The following is a 21,192-nucleotide window of genomic DNA, read 5'->3' on the forward strand; positions in this document are numbered from 1 at the left end:
AAAATTCTCCTTTCTTAAATGTACAGGGCTGACTAAATGGCCCGTCTTCATTTTTTACAGTTGTTTTATTAATACCTGAAATTAAAGGACTAGGAAACATTTAATGACTCCTTCATATTTTCATAAATACAATGTATTTTGAGGATCCTCCAACAGCCATGATTTTGCTGTGTTGAATAAAGTAGATTTTATAGCGCTTTAATCAGATCATGATGGAACATTATGCAAAATATTATGCAATGTAATGCAGAGTAATTAATGCAAGCAGAGAAGTGGTAAGAACATGAGATCGCTGAGCAGCATGCATTTGTGTCACACGCAGCCTGCTGATTTTCCCAATTTCTTTCTTTCTTAGATAGTGGTTTCCCGTTCGGAACCCACAGCTCCACATGTCAGCTTTCAGCTAGACTCCCACCCCATCTCTCCCCAAGTCGTTGTCGAGAATTCATTAGCGGATGATGGCTATACCCTGGTAGTGACTGGGAAAAAGGTGAGTGGTTCATAATCTGATCCTTCTGTGCACCATGTAAACCTGCCTTCAGAGCAGCAACTTTCCGTAAGAGCAACTATTCACACTGCTGCCTTATGCTTTGCATCCTCCCAGCCTTGCCATTCCCCTGGGAACATTGGAAGGACAAGTTTCCTCCAAGACATCTTTTATTTTTCCCTACTAAACAAACCGACAGCCTAATATTGAGAAATGTTTAAATAATGTGAGAGCTGTGATATAAACCAACAAAAGCCAGGAAATGCAAATTTTAAGGCTGAAACCCTGTCCTTAATTCAAGTGCTTGCAAAGAAAAAACACACAATGGCTCAAGGGAAGAATGGTGCTCACAGTTTCCTGGCTTTTGTTGTTTTGTGTCATAACATAACTTTTTAAGGAGGGTTGTGTTTAAAATTGGGAGTCAGTAGCAAGATTTAAAGATTGCTTTAGCATATAGTCTACAAAGGGTTAATAAAAGATGAAGACCTGTCATAAATATACTATTGTCATAAGTAGATACGCATTGTAGAATGGCTTGAAAACATCAGCAGATAATATTACAGATAATCCTAAACTATAATCGTAAGCAATAATTTGAGTTCTATAAGAATTTACAGAAATACATCAGCCATTAGTAAAGATGGTTATTAATCATTTACTAGAAATATATGGGTTATTTATGAGAGTAATCTTCAAGAAAATGTCCAAAATACATTTAAGGAAGGTACTGAAGTGTAAAGAAGTACTTGTGTAGTAATGTAATTGTATACTAATTTTAATATTTTGACTAAAAAGAATTTATTTAGTGACTATTATCATAACTCTTCTGTTATCTTAAATAACATAAATTTTAGTTCATATTTGAGGTATAGTATAGGTTTTTTGACGGTAGGTGTTAAACAGCAAGTACATGGGCAGTCGCATGCTGTTAAGTGTGTCACGGATATTAATACAGCCTCGCCAAAGTTGCAATAGCCACCGTGCCTATTTTTACAAATGTATGAGCTAAGGCGTACTGAGATGCTCTGTTTTTTTCCAAGAACTAATGCAGAGTTGGGAGGAGCACGCTGCTGTTTTCTTTTTCCATCAGCAAAAACTGCGATCTTGCTGTAAACACCAGATGCTGGTAGTAACTGTATATAACATTAAGATGCCTTTAGGGTTTCTCCCAAGCGAGTTTAAAATCATGTCAGTTAAATTACTTATAAGATCCTATAATTACTGAGCTAAAGAGATGTCGAACCGCAGCTTGCACATCTGAAATCTGAGCAGCGCCGCGGCGCGCTGCATAAATAGCGACTCTCCTTAGCGCCTGTATTAAAAGGCTCTGTGCTCCGTGTCTTTCCACCGGCAGATAACGAGGATCCCGCTGCGGGGGCCGGGCTGCCATCACTTCGGGTCCTGCAGCCAGTGCCTGCTGGCGCCTCCCTTCATGCAGTGTGGCTGGTGCAGCTGGCGGTGCCTCAGGTCCCCCGAGTGCCCCGACGGCACCTGGACCCAGGAGACCTGCTTGCCGAGGGTTTATGAGGTAAAACCGTGGGTTTCTCATGTTTGTCTCCGAGGGAAGAACGCCGTCTGCACTCTGCAGACATTTTCTGTTTATTTTTGTGCAGTTATGATAAATGAAGTGTCCACTCTCCTCGATGTCCCCTCGGCCTCAGCGTCCATAAAGGCTCTGGCTGGATGCATGTACTCTCCCTGAACGCTGCAGGCTCAGAGGCTTGTGGCGGACAGGTCTGTGTGACCATCCCAGGGAGAGCCCTGGCCCTGCAAAGCCCTCGTGGTGGGGCAACAACATGGGTCTGAGCCAGCCTGGCAGGGGTCTGATGGGAAAGACCAGTCACAAGATGGAGGGCCCCTCCCCTCAGTCCCTTCTCAAAGAGAGGAGGTGCAGGAAGGCACCCACAACTGCCGCAGCCCGACCCAATGCAGGAGGTCTCTGGCCCTCCTTCCTTATCTGTCCCCACACTGGCTCCAGCCTTGGAGGAATCATAGAATGGTTTGGGTTGGAAGGGACCTTAAAGATCATCTAGTTCCACCCCCCTGCCATGGGCAGGGACACCTCCCACTAGACCAGGCTGCTCAAAGCCCCATCCAGCCTGGCCTTGAACACTTCCAGGGATGGGGCATCCACAGCTTCTCTGAACAACTTGTTCCAGTGTCTCACCACCCTCATAGTAAAAAACTTCTTCCAATATCTAATCTAAATCTCCCTTCTTTCAATTTAAAACCGTTACCCCTCGTCCTATCATTACACTCCCTGATAAAGAGCCCCTTCCCAACCCTCCTGTAGTCCCCTTTAGGTACTGGAAGGCTGCTATAAGGTCTCCCTGGAGCCTTCTCCAGCTGAACAACCCCAACTCTCTCAGCCTGTCTTCATAGGAGAGGTGCTCCAGCCCTCTGATCATCTTCGTGGCCTCCTCTGGACCCGCTCCAACAGGTCCATGTCCTTGTGCTGAGGGCTTCACAGCTGGACGCAGTACTCCAGGTGGGGGCTCACCGGAGCAGAAAAGTCCCTCTCTATCCTACCTCAGCTCTGCGACAAAGCTGCCAACCCAAACACCACCGTGGGGGAGATGTTTTCCCTAACATTCCTCCTTGTTCCCATGGATCCACGCGCCACTGAGGGGGATGAGCCTGTAGCTGTGGCCCTCCCTGGGACGGGGACAGCCGGAGGCGGCTGTCAGCCGGCCGAGGGCCATAAAGGGTGTGCAAGAATGAAACCGCGCAGAGAAGAAGGGCAGAGAGCCACACCGTCACGTTCTGTTTTAGTTTAGCTATGGTTAACGCAGGGTCCATACCAGCCGGCCGTACATGTAACCGGATCATCCCGTGTGAAGTGTGACATTGCTGTGAAGGCGGAAGTTTACAGGGCAGTTAACGGACTAGAAACCCGAGGGAAGGACAAGCTTCAAACTTTCTGGTAGCACTTACACCCATTTACTTTTGTTACTGCATTTAAACTACACAGTGTAATCAAAAATACATTTTCCTTTATAATGCATATAAGCGGAGATGAAAATTTGACATGCCAAACTCTCAGAGAGAAAGGGAGACAAAAGAGCTTTTTAAATAATTAATGTATTTCTTTCAGCCAGGCAGATGATTTAATGTGCAACAACTTTTTAAAGAATAGACAGGCAAAACTGCTAATAATCTAGAAACACATGTTTACAGGGTTTTTTTTTCTTTTCCGTGTTCACCTTTCAGATACAAAATTTAGGACTAACACGGGCAAAATTCAATGAAGCGTCATACGAATCAAACCCAAAATGGATGGCAAGGGGTGTGGGTGTGTGTTTGCCTTGCCTTCCATTGCCAATTACCTTTGGGCAAAGATGATGTAAAAAAATTGCTAACGCAGAATGTGAATAGTTTACTTCCCCTTAATGCAAGAACACATATCTTTCAAAAGGCTGTATTAGATGCTCAAATAGTCCTTTCTGGCCTTAGTTGCTATGAGACTATGAATCACAAATTCGAAGAGATACACTGAGAATTAGTCCCAATACATTTCGATACACCTCTGCAGGACCAAGCTACTCACACCTATACTGCACAGCTTGTTTTGTCTTTCCTTTTAAAGCTCAAACACAAGTAGCATCCCTTAATATTTTTTTCTTAGCAAAACTTTCCAGCAGTGGCTGCACATTGCCATGCCTCCAAAAAGATTTCTAAGGCTCTGAACGACTTAGTTTCTGATTTTCAGAGGTGCTGAGCTCATATAGCCCTCTTTAATTTCAATTACGAGGGTGTGCGCTCAGCAGTTTTAAGAAGCAAGTGCCTGGAGCCCGTGCAGAGATGCTTAGACCGAGAGGTGCATCCCCAAGGCCACCTCTGTGGCCCTGTGAAGTGGCAGGGAGGACCCAGCCATGGGAGCACGTTGTGGACGTGGGGCAGTGGGAGCAGGCGTGGGGCCGGCCGGGTGCTCCCCTTCCCCATGGGGCTCGGTCCTGCCTGCTCAGCACAAGCCCAGTCTAACCCTGTAATGAATATGGATCTGTGGCACTGATGGATCTTAAAGTGAATCTCGAATTACAGCATGCCCACATGGGTAGAAGTTGCTTCTAGAAGGCTTGTAAGGAAAAAAATGCAGCTGAGTATTTAAATCCCTTTGGATTGCTAGCTGCTAAGACAGATTTCATGCTCTACTGGACCATGACATTTAACATTATTACTGAAAAAAATATAAAACAGTTTATTCATCATCTTCTGATCTGTCTTTAAACCCATATGCATAAAATATGAGAAACAAGCTTGTGTTGTTCCTAACAAACGGAGGATGACCTGCTTTGCATAGGATTTGAAATTCAGTCTGAACCCCCCCTAATATTTTGGAACTTTCAGAGTGAGAGATTGCGGGAAGTATGTCATATGATCGCTTTAACCTGAGGGGAGCACAGAGCGTCTCCGACGGTCTGGTCCAATGGACGATAGCTAAGTTTTCAACAGAGTTTTCCCAGGTTATTACACAGAGTGGTGCATGGTGGGGAAAAAAATGAGATTTTTACGCTCATGAGGGATGGCAGAAAAGAAACCCAGAATTTTCCAAGGAGTTCTGCAGATCCTTCATCTCCCTGCCCTACTTTAAGCACTTTTCCTTGGAGCTGTGGGTGGCAGGGAGCATCCCCCAGCCCTGCGGGGAGCGCGGAGCTCCAGCTCTGCCTGAGCATCCCCCCTGCTACAGACAGCGCTGCAGCGCTGGTGCCAGGACGTGTCCCCACCGTAACCTGGCTCCCACCCCATGCCTCGGCTCCAAAGCGGGCTCCCATCCACCGCCTCTGCCAGCAGTGAGGCATGTTTTTGTCAGCTGAGACAGGCGGTGGTAGAAGGAAAGCCAGGGGACTCGGAGGAGGTTCCTCGGAGATCACTTGGTGCTGGAACAAATTGCAGGCATCTGTGTGCGGCACTCGGATCGCGCTGAGAGGTGAACGGCATAAAAGAAGAAATAAATTGGTCTCCCTTCTGATTCTTTGTTGTGGTTAAGAACCTGACCTGGTTTGTTGTTGTTTTTACAGTGAGTCATTTTAGCTGGCTTTTATCTCAGATGTATCAAGAACATCGGGCCTTCTGCTGCCTGTTTAGGTTGGAGGTTTTGCTGGAAATTTCACATGTGGCCTGTACATGTTCTTGCCGCTTAATTAAAATGAATGGGCCGTTGAAACTTTAATAAATAGATAGTTTCTTCTAACAATTTATAAGGTATGTGAGTGGATATTAGCATAATGGCTGTCAACATAAACAAAAGAAAAAACGATACTTTACAGTTTTCCAAAAAGGAAAAGTTAACTTTCTCTCCCTTAACCCAAAGTCCAGAGAGCAGCAGGGAGAAGCAGGACATCACGCCTCGCAGCGGGACTTACTCCATCTTATCAGTGTAGCTTCCTTGCTATAGAGAGCTTTTGAATCCTAAATTTCTTAGCATTTAGAACTGATTTGGGTTTTGCTTACTTTCTGTTACCACCTGTGTGATGTAAGCACACAGACGATGCCTACGTATACCTCAGCTGAAAGTCCAGGAGGTTCACTATTCATTCCTGGCTACTCTCCCAAGAAAAAGTCTGCAAAACCACATTTGACTTTCAGTGGTTTCATCGTATGGAACAAGGGAAAAAAAAGTAAAGAAATGAATGCAAACAGTCCGGGGGGATTTCTGCAGAACTTAAATAAAAAGTATAAGATTTAGTTTATTTTTTGCTATCTACTTAGAAGTCTTGCCTCCTAAATTTGCTGGCAGAATGCAGTAAATACTTTCACTCTCCCTCAGTGCAGGCACATGGGTTGCTATCACAAGTCTCTTTTGGCAGATAAGATCACTCAAAACCAGTTAAGTGCCTTCAGTTTTTATTCTGTATGGCTTTGTGAAGCCTGATTTTAACGCCCTTATTTTGCTAACTTATGGATTACATTTCAGACTCTGCAAATGCCACACGTCAATGCATTATTGTACAAAACATGAGACATCCTGTACCCCCACAGAGCAATTCCAGTTTCTGCTGGGGTTTTGTTACTCCAAAAATAGTGTGCTGAGATACTAAGTAAAGTGGAAAACTAGGATCTGAAGTCAATCCAGATTTCAAAGGAAAAAAACCCCAAAGAAATAAGGGAAAGTTAAACTTGGGAATAGCACAGACTCCATAGGAGTCTCCACAGCACTGTTCCACGCTCTTAGCTGCAGTGTTGTGTGTCAGGGGGCTGTATGAGCATCACTCCTTTTTTATGAGATATGTGCAAAAGTACTGTTCCTGTATAGGTTCCCTGTTCTTTGGTCATTGAGAGCTGATTCTGAGCTCATTAAAATGGGAAAGATTCCTACTGGCTTCAGTGCATTTTAGATCAGACTCTTTGTCTGGTTTCTGATGGGGGCAGTAAATTTCCCCATATAGAATATATGGTATAATTCTTTTGAAGTACTCTTCATCTGCCTTTCTATCTACAATAGTTCATTTATGAGAGTCTTGAAGTATAGCTACGAGAGAGTTGAAAAGAAATGTGCTGTCTTACTGGATTTCCAGATGAAATAATAGCCAAGTATCTCTCAAACATTTTCCTTTCAGCTTGAAAATGAAGTCGGGTCATTTGAAAAGCACAGCTGTATTGCATTTTAGGGGCAAAATTACTATCAGTAAAGCATTAAGTCCGAGACATTTAGGCACTATGACCACAAGTATGAATTCAGTCTTTCATTTTCTGTTTGTCCAGTGGTACTGGTAAGTTTGCAAAATTATGCAGTATTGTTAAAAGTCTCCATAAACCCTGAACCAATGTCTTTTTTTTTTTTTTTTTTTACTGGCAGAACTGACCAGTACTTTTACTGAGTTTTGTAAGACTTCTATAGTGTTCCTACATTTTTCCCACCATTGTTATATTTTACAGGACAATTTACAATATGTAGAAAAAAAAGCATTTCCTTTGTAGATTGTCTGTGTGTTTCTGAGGGGTAGGGTTTTTTTTAACTCGGAATTAGAGGTGACCAAATGTAAAAGATTTAAGGAAAGAATAGCAGAAGTCACATTAACTTTATCACAGCCAACACGATATCGGATTTTGGTGTCTTTGAAGCTACTTCACTCTGAACCTGACTTTCATCAAGCTGACAAAAAAATGGTCATTTTGGGGCTCTTTTGTGTTCAGCATTCAGCTTCTAACAAAATAAGTACATTGTATGTTTAACATGCCAGAAATAAGATGTGCAAGACAAGAACGGCAGGATTTAAAAGACTATTACAATGCACAGCTTGTTCAGTGCCCCTAAACACTATCCTTCAAAGCTTTCTAGTATAGGTTTTGTTATTTATTGCTACTGTCAGAGAAAGCTCATAATGTGACAAATGAAAGGTGAAGAACAATTAAGATGAATGGTAGGACATAGTCTACCAGAAGAAATGCTTTTCTAAAATTATACCTTTGCACATTCTTTAAGTCCATTTGAAGTTCAAGAAAACCTGATGTAACTAACACAATATTTTTTTCAACAGATTCTTCCAAACAGCGCTCCCTTAGAAGGTGGGACAAAACTTACACTGTGCGGATGGGACTTTGGATTCAGCAAAAATCATAGATTTGAATTAAAAAATACAGTAGTCCACATCGGAGGACAAATTTGTGCTCTGGAAGCAAGATCTAGCAACAAAAACAAGTAAGAAACATAAAATATGAGTTTCCCTTTATACAGATGTTCTTTATGGGGTATGGATTTTTTTATGATATAAACACTCGGTCTGTAAGTGTCATCTCCGATTCTGAAATTTCAAACAGGAAGCAATCCCTTGGTTTGATCAGCTCCCCAGGAAAAAAGTGCTCAAAATGGAAATCAAATAAATGTTAATAACGATAGCTCCTGTAGCAGCTTTTTCTGGTTTGTCTGCAAAATGCTGTTCAACATCTGTGGGAGCTGGCAAGAATGAAACTATTCAAAGGTTTGAAAAGGGGGCAGGTTCCTTTGGCCAGGATCCTGCTGGGCTCAGTTGTGTCACCTCCGTCTTCCTGATCTGTGAAGCTGCTGGAGAGTAATGTGAGAAGATGCAGGTATTTCGTCATCCAGAGGCTTATGACCCTCAGCTGCACTTCTCCTCCTCCTCCTCAGAAATATGTCTTTGAGACAGCGGGATAATGGCTTATGTTTAAGACAGAGGTTATTCTGTTGTTATCTTGAAAAAATAGGAAGTTCAATTAATATCCTCTCTCAGTTCAAGGCATATGACTATCTACTGCCAAAGCAATGTGCAAACCATGGCACAGCTTCCCTATTCATATATACAGCAGCAAAAACATCACCCTCCAGAAGTATTGAGCACTCTCCTAACTGCTACACTGAACAGTCTTGATGCAAACAAAATGATTTAAGGAGACTACCTCATATATGAGACTGTGTAAATGTAATGTAATACATTGACATATGCATCAACAAAAGTTCAAGTTTAATTTTTGGTTATATTTAAATTTATGCAACAAACTTGTGTATATGATGCATTTTTTCTAATCCTGTTGTCTGCCAAAATTTGGCACTAAAGGAAAATTCCAAAAACCAAGTCAGCCATTGAGTGGGAAGTATTTGTTTTCTCTAGCATGCTTCTTTTTTTCTGAAATTTATCTGGTATATTAAAAGGATTTTCTCTGGCCAAGTATAAACACCACAGTGTTTGTATTTTGTATTGAAGAAGACAACCACAGTTCTTCTGGCTGTTACTTCTGAAATGTCCCTGATGTGCGTAGAGTGATGATTTGTTTAGTATGGATCCTCCATTGTTATGAATTTGAGTTGGTTCTATTTTAATACAAAAAAATCAAGCCAGAAAAAAAATGTAATCTCATCTTTTTTCCTTGTTTTCCAAAGGCTGGAATGCACAGTTCCTGCTGCAAAGAATCCAAGTTTTAATATATCCAGTAGTGTTTCTGTTGGACATGGCAAAACACTATTCAATACATTTTCATATGTGGTAAGCACTATGATTAAAACTTTATTGTCAAAATTAGCTTCAATATTAATGGGACGGAGACTCCTCATGAGTCCAGTCCAGTATGGTAATTCCTGTTTGCTTTATTATTACTTCATGGAAATGCTAATAAATGTTTTAAGTTTCTTCCTCTTCACATTTTGAAAATAATTTAACAATTCACTGTTCTTATTTTCACCCCTGTCTCAGAATCCTGTAATAACAAGTATCTCTCCCACCTACGGCCCCAAATCTGGAGGAACATTGCTAACTGTGGCTGGAAAATACCTAAACAGTGGAAAATCCAGAAGGATTTTTGTTGGTGAGAAACCATGCACCTTGAAAAGGTAATGGACTTACGAAAACGTGATGCATTTAATATTTAAATGGCTTTATTAAAATGTCTTGGAGTGAAAAAAACTGCAGACATGCATTGCTCTCCTCTCCGTGGGTTGCGTATCGGAGAATTGACACTGCAATAAGCATTGTATTCTGGATTACATCCTGACTTCAGGATGTCTGAAAGGTTCCTAGAAGGGAGTACAGTTCCCTAGAAGACTTGTTTATTCTGTAATGCCTTCATTAACCTCATTAAAAGGTTGCATAGAGAAGTAGCAAATCAGCTTCTAATGGACTAGAAACTGCCAGATTCCCATAATTCTTTGTCACCCTAACTCCCGCACACTCAGCCCTCTCGTGTATTAGCAAGAGCTGCTCTTCATGCAGCAGCTCCCAGTGAGTGTCCAGTGGGTGCAGGTTACCATTTCCTACTGGTTTGTTTGGTGGAAACCTGACCAGTGTGGGAATGGGTATCCCATGCAGAGGAGCAGCTACTTCTGCGCTACTACCACTGAGCAGCCTCCAAACCAGAGGCAGCATCCTTTTGGGACTTTTCCTGGTATATATAAAATTGTTTTGAGGATTAAGCCAGAATTTCTTGTGGCTCTGTACTGGATCCAGTAGGAACTCAGTCAAGAATCTTCGACATGCTCTGTGTGAAAATGCCTTCAGTCCCAGCTGAGTATAAATGTTAAATACCAAGCACAGATTCTCTGTTATGGGCAGCCATTCTACCATCAAATCCAGTGCAAATCCTGTGACCAAGGACAGAATCTGGCCCGCTGTGTCCCAGAAGCTCGATGCCCAGCAATTCCTCTAAATTTTGAGTCTCTCCTACTGGTTATGTAAAGTTGTAGTGGTGAAACATCACACTTGTGGAGAACATGGGGAAGCAATAGCCTATTAGTTAACGTCAGACTCAAAGTCAGGAGAGCTAAATTTTATTCTTTGCTGCTAAATGATTTATTGTATGCTTTTTATCAAATCAGCTAAGTCTGACTAAATCGAGAAAGGGATTTAGGTATTCAAGTCTGATATTTAATCACTACTGAGATCTTCAAAACTTCTGTTCAGTGTCTACTTTAAGGTGGCATTTATTGGTGTCATCACCTCAGCTGGTCAGCTAAGGGACAGATATATAAACCTTTTGGGAGTGATTCATCTGATCCATTTGAGACACCTACTGTGGGGGTGAGATGACAGCCTGTTCAGAGGCAGACATTTGCTTTGGTCAGGTGGACCTCTAGGTATCGAACCATAGTTGGGCCTTATCCAGTAAGCATCCCCAGCACCCCTCTTTCTCACCAGCCAGGTTGTCTGAAGACTTCTACAGAGGTCTTTGCCAGTTTCCCAGGGCAGGTATTTCTCTACCTAATCCGACAGCTTTCCACAGTTCTGAGAACAGCTAGATCAAGCGTTTATTTTTTCCTTTTGAAGGTGGTAAAAAGCTTCCAGATACATATAAATGAATCACTAACCCCTACAGCACACGGTGAACCCCACCTCCTGGAAAGCTTCAGAAGTGGCAGCAAATGCCCCTTTTGTCTAATCTGGAGACAGTCTCTCACATGCTTTGAGAATGGCCTCACTTGAAGGGCTCCTGGATGTGGTTGGGCCCAAATCACTGAAACCAGCTGGTAGAGTTACATTTGCTTCTCTGATCAGCTGCCGTCCTCACCTCTGATGTGCCCTGCTCCCTGCGGCCACACTTCATGTGCTTCAAGTACTTCAAGCTTCAGGATCCTTCAACCCCTCCACTGCCCGCTCATCCGCTGAGCTCAGTGTAGGAGGAGGGCTTCCAGGGCCAAGCATGAGAGAGCAAGGGAGAGGTGAATATCCCAGACACTCTGCCTGTGTGCTGAATTCAGCCAGCTCTTCCTGAAATTTCACCTTCTCCTCCCTTCTGTTTGCCCTTTGCCTGTCCCTCATCACCAAGTCAGCAGGTGGCCCCAGGGCAGGACATCTCTGACATCCCCCACCATCACCTTTTCTTGGGTTTTTTTACACAGGGTAAATCTCGTGGATTTGAAAGAGAAAGACATTATCCCTTGGTTACAGCAGAACAAGTAATTCTCCTGAAACTTGGAGTGTGCTGTTGTTTTCCAGGCTGGAAGCTGCCTGTACAGGGCACAGGGGCTGTTGTGGCTGTCACCAGCACTGGGGAAACATCTTCCAGCAGGCAAAGTCCAAGTCGACAAAATTAAGATGAATCCTGAGCCTAAGCGGTGGTGGTGCTGTTTCTACCCGATGCCATGCTTATTTGTTGCAATATGATCATCCAGTGGGGGAATCAGTGACATTTTTTTACAAGCGGACCCTTAGGTGGGGTTGGGTCTCACTAAAGGACAGTGTTTCAAACCGAGTACAAGTTTTATAATGCTGACAAACAAGCCTTTTTTGGTCCTTCCAGCATATCGGCGAGCACTGTGGAGTGCTACACTCCGGCACAACGAATTCCCCAGGAATATCGCGTGAGGGTGGGAATCGACGAAGCTATTCGAGACGCAAGCGGTCATTTCACATACAGAGAAGACCCCGTTGTTTTAAAAATTCATCCAGCCAAATCTTTTCTTAGGTCAGTAAAAGTTTCTCAGAGAAATAAGGAAAGTAATGAATGAGAGAAGAATGGCTACGCTGTGCAGCAATCTATCAAAAGAAATTGCATTTTTATCTCTATCTGCCATGCCAATTGCTTCTATTATGGTGCAGTTGCAGAGGGCAGATCATTTCCTTTCAGAGGTGAAGGAGAAGGGGGAAGGGTGCCTCTTTTCTTTATGTGATTTAACTACTAGCTGCTGCTGAGCGTACCTGTGATGTCCCGCTGTGTGATACCTACTGTACAGCTAAGGGTGTCTCCTGTGCTGCGTCTGGACATTACGCTGATTAGTGAGGAAAATCATTAAATGTGACAAGTCAGTGGTACTCAGGAGAGCAAATGGATTTTAAAATAGTCTAAATCCAGTGCTACATAAATATTATGAATATATATGTATGGTAGTATGTGTGTGTTTTTAAGTGACATATTTATGGTCTCGGTAGCTCTAATCCAAGCCATCTGCCTTTGCCAAAAAAATGTCAGCAGTAAAAAAGACACCTTTTTCAGCACCACTGAAAGCAATAAGTTAAGTAAGTTAGCAAATACTAAGTACAAGCATACGCCCTCCTTTAAAATGCACACATTTGTTTTATATCCTGGCATACCACAATTTTAAAAATTATTTTTCTTTTCTTGTATTTGATTAGCTGTTATGGCAAGCGTAGAATTTGTTTCCCAGAAAAAGAATCTCACTGCTCAGAGCTATGTATTTGCATTCATCCCATATATCCCTAATTCTGGTTTTATGTTGTCATTTACTCTAAAATATAATTTGTAATTAAGATTATCATAGCAGATGTATCATTATCCTACTCATCTTTTTTTTTTCTTTTAATTTTTCCTAGTGGTGGAAGTACAATCACAGCTCAGGGAATCAACTTGAACTCAGTGTGCTTTCCTCAGATGGTGATTACTGTACCTAAACTGGGAATGAACTTCTCTGTGGTGAGTCAGTCTTGGAGAAGACAATCTGTTTTCTTGTCATTTTCGCGTGGTGAATGGCACAGAATTTTCAGTTAAAATACTTTGATTTTTGCCTTGAAACTTTGGGGCTTCCACCAACATTGTGGTGTTTTCTGCACAAACTGTTTCCACTGCAAAGGCAAAACTCAACAACAAATTTGAAATTAAGCTGGGAGTAGAACAACAGTTTCCAAGGAACCTCTTCCAAAGAAATAAGGCTTTTACAGTATCTGATAACAAGATTTCTATATTGCAATTTAACAGTGCAAATTCAGTGCCTAAACACAGAACAATGCAATACAGGTATGTCAGATTACATGGCAAGTTCAAGTGCTACTGTGATAGGTAGAAAATACATTCAAAGGGTGACTGTGGATATAAAAGGAAAATGGAGCAACCATCAAAGAAAAAGTAAATATGTAAAATCAAAAGTAAGTATTATTGTGAAGAATTTCTGATTGCCAAATTACCTTTTGGGGCAAAGCTTTCCCAGCTTATCAAAGTTCAGCAACTAAGTTTTAAGAGAAGTTTGGGCTTTTGCAGTTGGGTACCTCTGCATGAACAGGGTGTTAGTCAGGGATCTGAGCCTTCTTTTGTTACCTCAGTTGATAATACACAGTGTCTAAATCTAAATAAGGTGTTCAGATATGACCGTGTGTTCTACTTTAATTTTTATAAGGCAAAGTTGTCATTTATTGGCTAGTTGTACTGGAACTGTTTCCTGTAAGCTTTTGCCTACACATTTATCTTGCACCTCCAACATTTTCTCATCCTGTAAGGTCTGTTTAGCCTAACTGAAGCTAAATTGACCTGCACTCTTTATGACATGCTACACTACTGCTCATATCCTCATCTTATTTCTAATGATCATCATACACTATTTCCTGTACTGAATTCTAAGTATTAGACCTAGGTTTGCTCAAAGCATTTTAAATGGTATGTCTGCAAATTTGCAGTCTTTTATAGCTTCAAGGTCATAATATTCTTCATGATCCTAATTTGTATAATATTATGAGTGTCAGGACCTGAATTTCAGCTGGATGTAATCATGACTTGTAATTTAATGGGTTCGGATTTTAATCTGAAAATCAGTGCCCCTGCAATGAAACACGGTGTTCAATGTTATCAAAAAGACACTTTACACATGAGTTGGAAAGCAAAACATTTCAGTGAAATCAACCAAATTCAAAATTTATTAGGTTTTGAGTAATGTGGGCATGATTATTTCTAAGTACAAAAGATTTCCAAAGAAAAGATCATTGCTGAAATCATCTCTTTAGATTTTGCTTTGTGTGGATTTGAGCCGCCTTTCTTTTGAAGTACAGATCATTCACTTGCTTTCTCTCTTCCCCTGTAAGAATATGCAATATTGCTTCTCTTCAGGCCCTGATTCTGCATGCCTTGTTTGTCAAATATTTGGGACTTCCTCAGAATTTGAACAGATTTGAAAGGATCTGAAGCTTTAAAGAACTAAATCCACTGTCCGAAAGTGACTGGCAGCTCCAGGCAATGAACGCTGTGGAGTTTGCTCTCTCCCCCAGACACTGGAGAGCAACCTTCCCTTTGAGCAGTGGTTTGCTGCCATCCTGCCTTTTAACCTGCTGTTGAAAAAAAACATGGACCTAGACAGTCAGAATTATCTCACTTTTTCTTTTCATACCTTGCAGTGTGCGTGATTATTTGCCAACACAGAAGAGGCAGGTCTGACCCTCCTTTTCCATAAGGATATCTGTCCCCTATTACTGCCGATCTCTAAGAATCTGCCACAGTGTAAAAGCAGCTGTACACAAGTTCATTCTCCCTGCACAGAGGGTAGAATATAACCTCAAACAGATTATAATACAGAGTGTTTTATACTTTTACACTGCCCAGGCAATATGTTTTGCTCTATTGAAATTAAAGGCTTCTGGCACTTGGTGGCTTTCCCTGCCTCTGTGGCAGCCCAGCTCTGCTTGCCATTTGTTCTGCCGCTAGTCTTTACCTCCAGCTTATTTCTCAAGGAAGGATATTAGTTCTTAGGGAGAAGGGGCAGATTTATAAGTGGCAAAACAAGATTGTACTGTGTAACTGAGGAAATTGCTGTCGGAGGATACCTATGGCTGCAGCCTGCCCCATCCTGTGTTGGAGATTCTGGGCCCTATGCATGAGCGATATGCCAAAAAAACAGCTTTCATCCAGTCATTACAAAAATAAACAACAATGAGGAACTATTTCCAGCAGGGATCCAGAGCAGTGCAATGACCAGCTATTCCATAAAGGAGAATACAGGTTGTGGTCCTGAATAGAACAAATCCAGACAAACAGTACAATACAAACGAAAATGATCAAGAAGTCCTATAGCTGAGGTTATATATCTTTTTGCTTCCTTAGTTTGTGAGAGAAGAGCTAACTGAGTCAATTTTTTAATTGCTATTTAAGCCCTCTTTCTTTTCAGTTTTCTCTCACCAGCCTCCTCCAAGAAGCTGCTTTTGTCAGCATTCAGAAACTCTGGCTCTTGGGAAGACCAAAGCCAGCAATGAAACACATCCCAAAGCATCAAAGGAAAGTACAGCTGGGAGGGACCACAAAGACCTAGCCTGGCCCGCTTCCCTGCGGCAGGAGCAAATGTACGCAGACCATTGCCTGACGGATATTTGTCTAAGCTGTTATTAAAGCTCCTTGTGAAAGAAATTTCACAACCTTGCTTAAACAAGCTTTGGAGAGAGCTGCTCTACCTGCTTACCTGGTGGTTTGGAAAGACTTCTTTCTAATAATTAACCCAAATCCTAGCTGCTAATTAGCTATCTTCTTGCTTAACCCTCAGTGGACACAAACAACAGATTAACAGTCTCTCCTGCTAATTTTACATATTTGCACTACATTATGATTCAGCCTTTCTCTTTTCCAGTTAAAACAAACCAAACCAAACCGCTCCAAATTCTCCCTATGAGTGTTGTTTCCTAGAGCTCTGCTCGTCCTTTCTACCACCTCCCAGACCCTCTCTCATTTGCCTAAAACTGGTGGTGCCCAATTTAAAAGAGGTCTCACCTTTTCCTGTCAGTTATCTGTCCCCAGACCCTTAATTCACTCCCTCAGGCTTAATTGTAGCCTAGAGCCCTGATGGAGTCGCGGTGTGAGTGGAGGGTCACTTCTGTAAGCAGCAGGAGCCGTTGGGGATGCTCTGCATCCCAAAGCTGGGAGCAGAGCCAGCTGACATGCCCTGGGGCGTTTGCTCTTCTCTGCCTCTTTCTTTCCATCCCGGTGGAAGAGACAAGCAGTACAAGAGTAACTTGTAAAAGAGTTTTTCTGGAACAACTCTCCATAAGAAATGCAGTTTCACTGACTGAAAAGTTTTGGGGGCAATATGTCAGCCCCCTATAGAAGAAACGTTAAAGTTGAGGCTTTTCAGCTTTCACATTTGAAGTTCAGTATTTCTTCTATAAGGTAAAAATACCTTGCTTCAGCTTTATCATTTTCATTTCATATTTATTTCAATTTTCTTAAAATTATTCAATACTGTGTTCATACTAGTTGTGTTTATATTAGATTCTGGGTTAACATTATCAAAATAATACTTTTTGCCTTCTTCGAATTTGGTATTTCAACGAGTGAAAAAACTGTTCTAGAGTTATTGAACCATATGTTTCAATACTTGCAATGTGTTTCTTTTTCATTTCTATTTCATGAGTTCTTTTGACCATTTGTTCTGACTAGGAACAAAAAGTATGAATTTAGGCAGTGCTGCATAAATTCCCAACAGCTCTAGATAATTCATGAGGATACACAAACCATCTTATTTCTGCTCAGACTCTGTTCCTGTGTGAGGTGTGCAAGGAGCGGGAAGCAGCTCATTCCTTCCTTTCACTTTGCATTGTGCCTGTAAAAAAGCCTTGCACAGTTTGGAAGGGTGTTTGATTAGGAGCTTGTTTACATAGTAAGTGGCTTCTAACCTCTGCTATAAGTCGTGCTAGATGATTCTTCTGCGTCTGAAGCACTTGAGGCCAATATATTCTCTTTGAAAGCCTGTACTTTGCATTGATTCCGCAATAGTGAACAAGTGGTCATTCGGGGATCCTTTGCTACAGTATTTTTAATATTCCATCCATTAACTAATTTGGATATATATTCCCACTGTTTAATCTCTTCTAACCATGAATGTCACAAGATATGGAAGGTTGCAAAATCAGGGAGAAGCACCCTTTAATGTATGACCTTCAACAGCTGACCCTGTAGCTATGCAAGATCATCTCTTTCCACAGACTTTTAATTATCTCTTCAGTAAGTAATCTCTTGAATGATCTTTAGGATTTCTTAATTGTGCCCTGCTAGATGCCATTTCCTGCTGTATTACAGGAGAGTTTTAAAATACTCTAAAGTTCCTTCAATGTTTACAAGTCTGTGAACAATCTATACTCATAACACTCATCAAAATGCCTAGAGTTCACCTGCAAGTGTCTACCTTAGATTTATTAAATAATGATAGAAGAAATTCCCTGGAAACTGTGGATGGTGAGCGTGTGATTATTGAAGATGTTCCTGACTACCTATCCGAAGACACTCAGGGTTGGATCCTCTATCTATATTTACTCTGTGCCATAAAGCTGCCACAGAAGCCCAGCAAAGAGTTTCCCTCATGAAGGGGAACCATTGGCCTTTCTTTGTGTGCCGAATCTGCATCTCACATACATCTCCTGCCAAGGAAAGAGTGCAGCAGGGAGTGGCAGGGAAAAGCCCACCCTGTGAAATCACCAGGGTGCCAGGGATGTGGTGCTAGCAGGTACATTGACCATCCCAAGCCCAGGGAGGAATTTACACTCCCAGTCAGTATTGGTCGTGTTGTGCAAAGGGCTGTCTCTCAGACCCCGAAGCAAGAGAGGTTTTGCTCTGCCTTCTGGTCCAATGATCTGATAGACAAGAAATATCATCTCCCATGCGTTCATCCAAGAAGACAACAAGAAAAAAAATGCTGCCGAACCATTAGGACCATTCATTGCACTACTTGAAATGGCAGCAAAAGGCAATAAGTTCTCTGAAAAATCTTCAAGATACCCTGCTTGAGTGTCACTACTCAGTTTCTCAGGCCTACATGGAAAACCCTTCTGAATGGGCTTTCCTCAAGTTAGATCTGAATTCTCATCTCTTTCTATTGAGAAATCATCCTTTGGCAAAGACGGTTGGAGAATCTCCCAGTCTGTCTTTAACCTCATTCATCTTTCATTCCTCACTGGAACTCCAAAATTTTACTTTTCATGAAAGGAAAAATTGGCCGTTTTTTCCCTTCTGACTGCTACAGATCCTGTAAAACACATCCAGCTGCCCCTCTGTTATCTGGGTCAGCTGCTGGGAGACCTCTGGAGCTCAGAGATCCTCCCTCATACTTTTCCTGTTGTTCTATCAGTTGAAAAAAAATTGAATTGGGCACCAAAGTTCAGATTCTGTAGGTCAGGTTTGAATTAATTACCTCAAGGGTCATATTTTACAAATGAAACAAGAATACATACCTTTAAGTGATGAGTCATATGCATTGTGCAATGGATTATTATTCCCTTGGGGTATAGTATTTACTTATGCTTGTGAAATGCTCCATGATTTTTACGTCTTTTCTTCCTTATTGTCTTCAGATACAGATTATAGTCTCAAGAAGAACGTAGGCTTAGCTTTTAAAGTGAATGTACTTTAAAGCCTAATTAAATAAAAGTTAAAGGTGCTGGGTGATAGGCAGTATCTTAATTGAGAAGGCAATAGATTGAATTAGGGTTTTTTTCTTATAGATCCTCAATCCAATATTTCTTGAAAACTAAACCGTCATATTCTTCAATTGCTAAAACCAATTTCAAGGTAGAAATGTCATGTCAAATCATGTACCAATAAGGGCATTGCAAATAAGATTTTTCTTGACCTTACCAATCAGTCACGTTGCATCCCCTCCAAAGAGTATTATTAGATTTTTATCATTTTCTGAAAGCTTCCTCTTCAGAGACCAGCCTGATAAAGTAAAGTATCTGATTCTAATAGATAGCCACAAACAAAGTTATGAATACCACTGCTATTCATTTAAGGGACATCACTACTCTACAGTAGATAAAAAGTCTAATGAATTTACAGTAATCAAATAAATATAATGATTACCTGGGACATATTTGGGTTTATAATTATATATATTTTAGTAATCCTTTTTTAGAATCGACACAATATGATAGATATCTTTACGGATATTCATGTATCATGGAAAAGTATGGCTTGATCATCCATTATACTAATGATGTATCTTACTATTACCATACTGATTCAAATGAATTTCTAGATCCATGTGATATAACAAAGCCTGGGATGTGGTCAATGGTGTATAAAAAGGTATTCAAAAGAGGAAGAACAGTCTAATACCGTAAGCAAATGGAGCAAACATCTGCCTTGTCTTGTGTCCCACAGATTACCTTGTTGTCAGGGGGGATGTACAAATATTTCTGAATTTGTGCTAGGAATCTAAATGGGCTGTTAGTTACACGGGTGCAAGTGCCATTAGCATCACTGAGAGCTGCACCAAGTTATTTAGCTGCGTGCCAAACTGACAGCTCACAGACACATAACCCTTGTAGTAGAGCTCTAAAACTCCAATGCTCAATTTCAGAGCCTTGAAAATGTTTCCCTTGGCAGATTCAAGATTTCCCAATATTATGCACAGAAACATGAATTGCTGTGGTGATAAGAAAAAGTGCTGATTTGTAGATAGATAATTGAATCCTACTTTTCAAGCTAATGAGGGTATAGAACTGATATAGGTTGAACGGTTATGTCACTCATTTGAAACAGCAAAATTACATTGCATTAATTTAGCATATTAGAGACAAATGTAAACTAATTTCACAGCTCCTTCAGGCAGCATTTTGTAACAAGAATGAAAAAAAACAGAAAAAAATACATTTTTTGGCCTTCTCTAGATGCGCAAAGGTATTCAACAGCACAGGTCTTCAACAGTTAGTTTTCTAGGGAAATTTGTTGTAGAACAAATGTAAGATTTATGGTGACTAGGAACTAAGCCCCATTCTTACCAGGGCACATGTCAGCCACTCTATTTATATCTTAAAAAAAAAAATAGTGTAATCGCTCTCAGGGCACAGTGGACAGGGAACTACTTACAGAAGGTTTATACAGTTGGAAGAGAAATGCTTCTATGGAGCTGAAGCAACTCTGTGCCAGAAGTCCTTCAACCATATCCGCGGTAGGCAGCATGAAAGGGAGGCACAGAGAAGGGAGAACACCATGCAATCGCAAACAAGCCACTCTGTGATTTGCGTGATGCTGCCCAGCACCCACCGTGCCTCCCATCGATGCTTGTGGATGTGCTGTTGACGTTATAATCAAATCAGTCGTGTAGAAACCTACAGAGTCAAGAGAGAGAAGCTGACCCTTCTAGAGCACCGTTAATCTAATTGAAGCTGTTGTCTAAATCAGATCAGATGAATCCCACTCTAGATGACCTGTTTCCTTCTGTTGCCTGTAAAGGCAGTTTAGACAACTAACTCCACTGCAGGTGTCTGGATGCAGGCTGGATAAATCCCATCTGCAAGGATTCACAATATCCCTGCAAACAGACTAAACTCAGCTTCAGATCAGGCTGCCTGCAAACCTCTGCTGCCCTTGCTTGCAACCCAGCAATCCTTTCAGGAAGGACCTGGGTCTGTCGTGTCTGTCCCATGAGTCCTGTGTCAAGGCAGTATGGGGTAGGGGGAAGAACCCCGGCCAGACATTTCACATGCACAAAGCATGCCCTGGCAGGTCTTCTGAATTGTGGGGTGCACCAGCAGCTTTTCCCCAGGAAGCACCTCTAGAGCAGGCCTTCACGAGGAGTAACAGCAGAGTGAGGGGCAAGCGTTGGCTTCATGCCTGTTGTC

At 41.6% G+C, this 21,192-nt stretch overlaps 1 protein-coding gene across 4 annotated transcripts in view; it reads left to right on the forward strand.

The window, feature by feature from the left end:
- Positions 1-21,192, forward strand: part of MET (MET proto-oncogene, receptor tyrosine kinase) — a 93,018-nt gene that overhangs the window by 46,918 nt on the left and 24,908 nt on the right. For all 4 annotated transcript variants that reach the window (XM_063323234.1, XM_063323232.1, XM_063323231.1 and 1 more), the window contains 7 exons: positions 356-490; positions 1,842-2,015; positions 7,966-8,126; positions 9,324-9,426; positions 9,634-9,770; positions 12,173-12,337; positions 13,204-13,303. In XM_063323234.1, the coding sequence (XP_063179304.1) occupies positions 356-490; positions 1,842-2,015; positions 7,966-8,126; positions 9,324-9,426; positions 9,634-9,770; positions 12,173-12,337; positions 13,204-13,303 (975 nt within the window). The remainder of the gene's footprint in view (positions 1-355; positions 491-1,841; positions 2,016-7,965; positions 8,127-9,323; positions 9,427-9,633; positions 9,771-12,172; positions 12,338-13,203; positions 13,304-21,192) is intronic.

Source organism: Chroicocephalus ridibundus, chromosome 1, assembly GCF_963924245.1.
Source record: "Chroicocephalus ridibundus chromosome 1, bChrRid1.1, whole genome shotgun sequence".
Taxonomy (NCBI): Eukaryota; Metazoa; Chordata; class Aves; order Charadriiformes; family Laridae; genus Chroicocephalus; species Chroicocephalus ridibundus.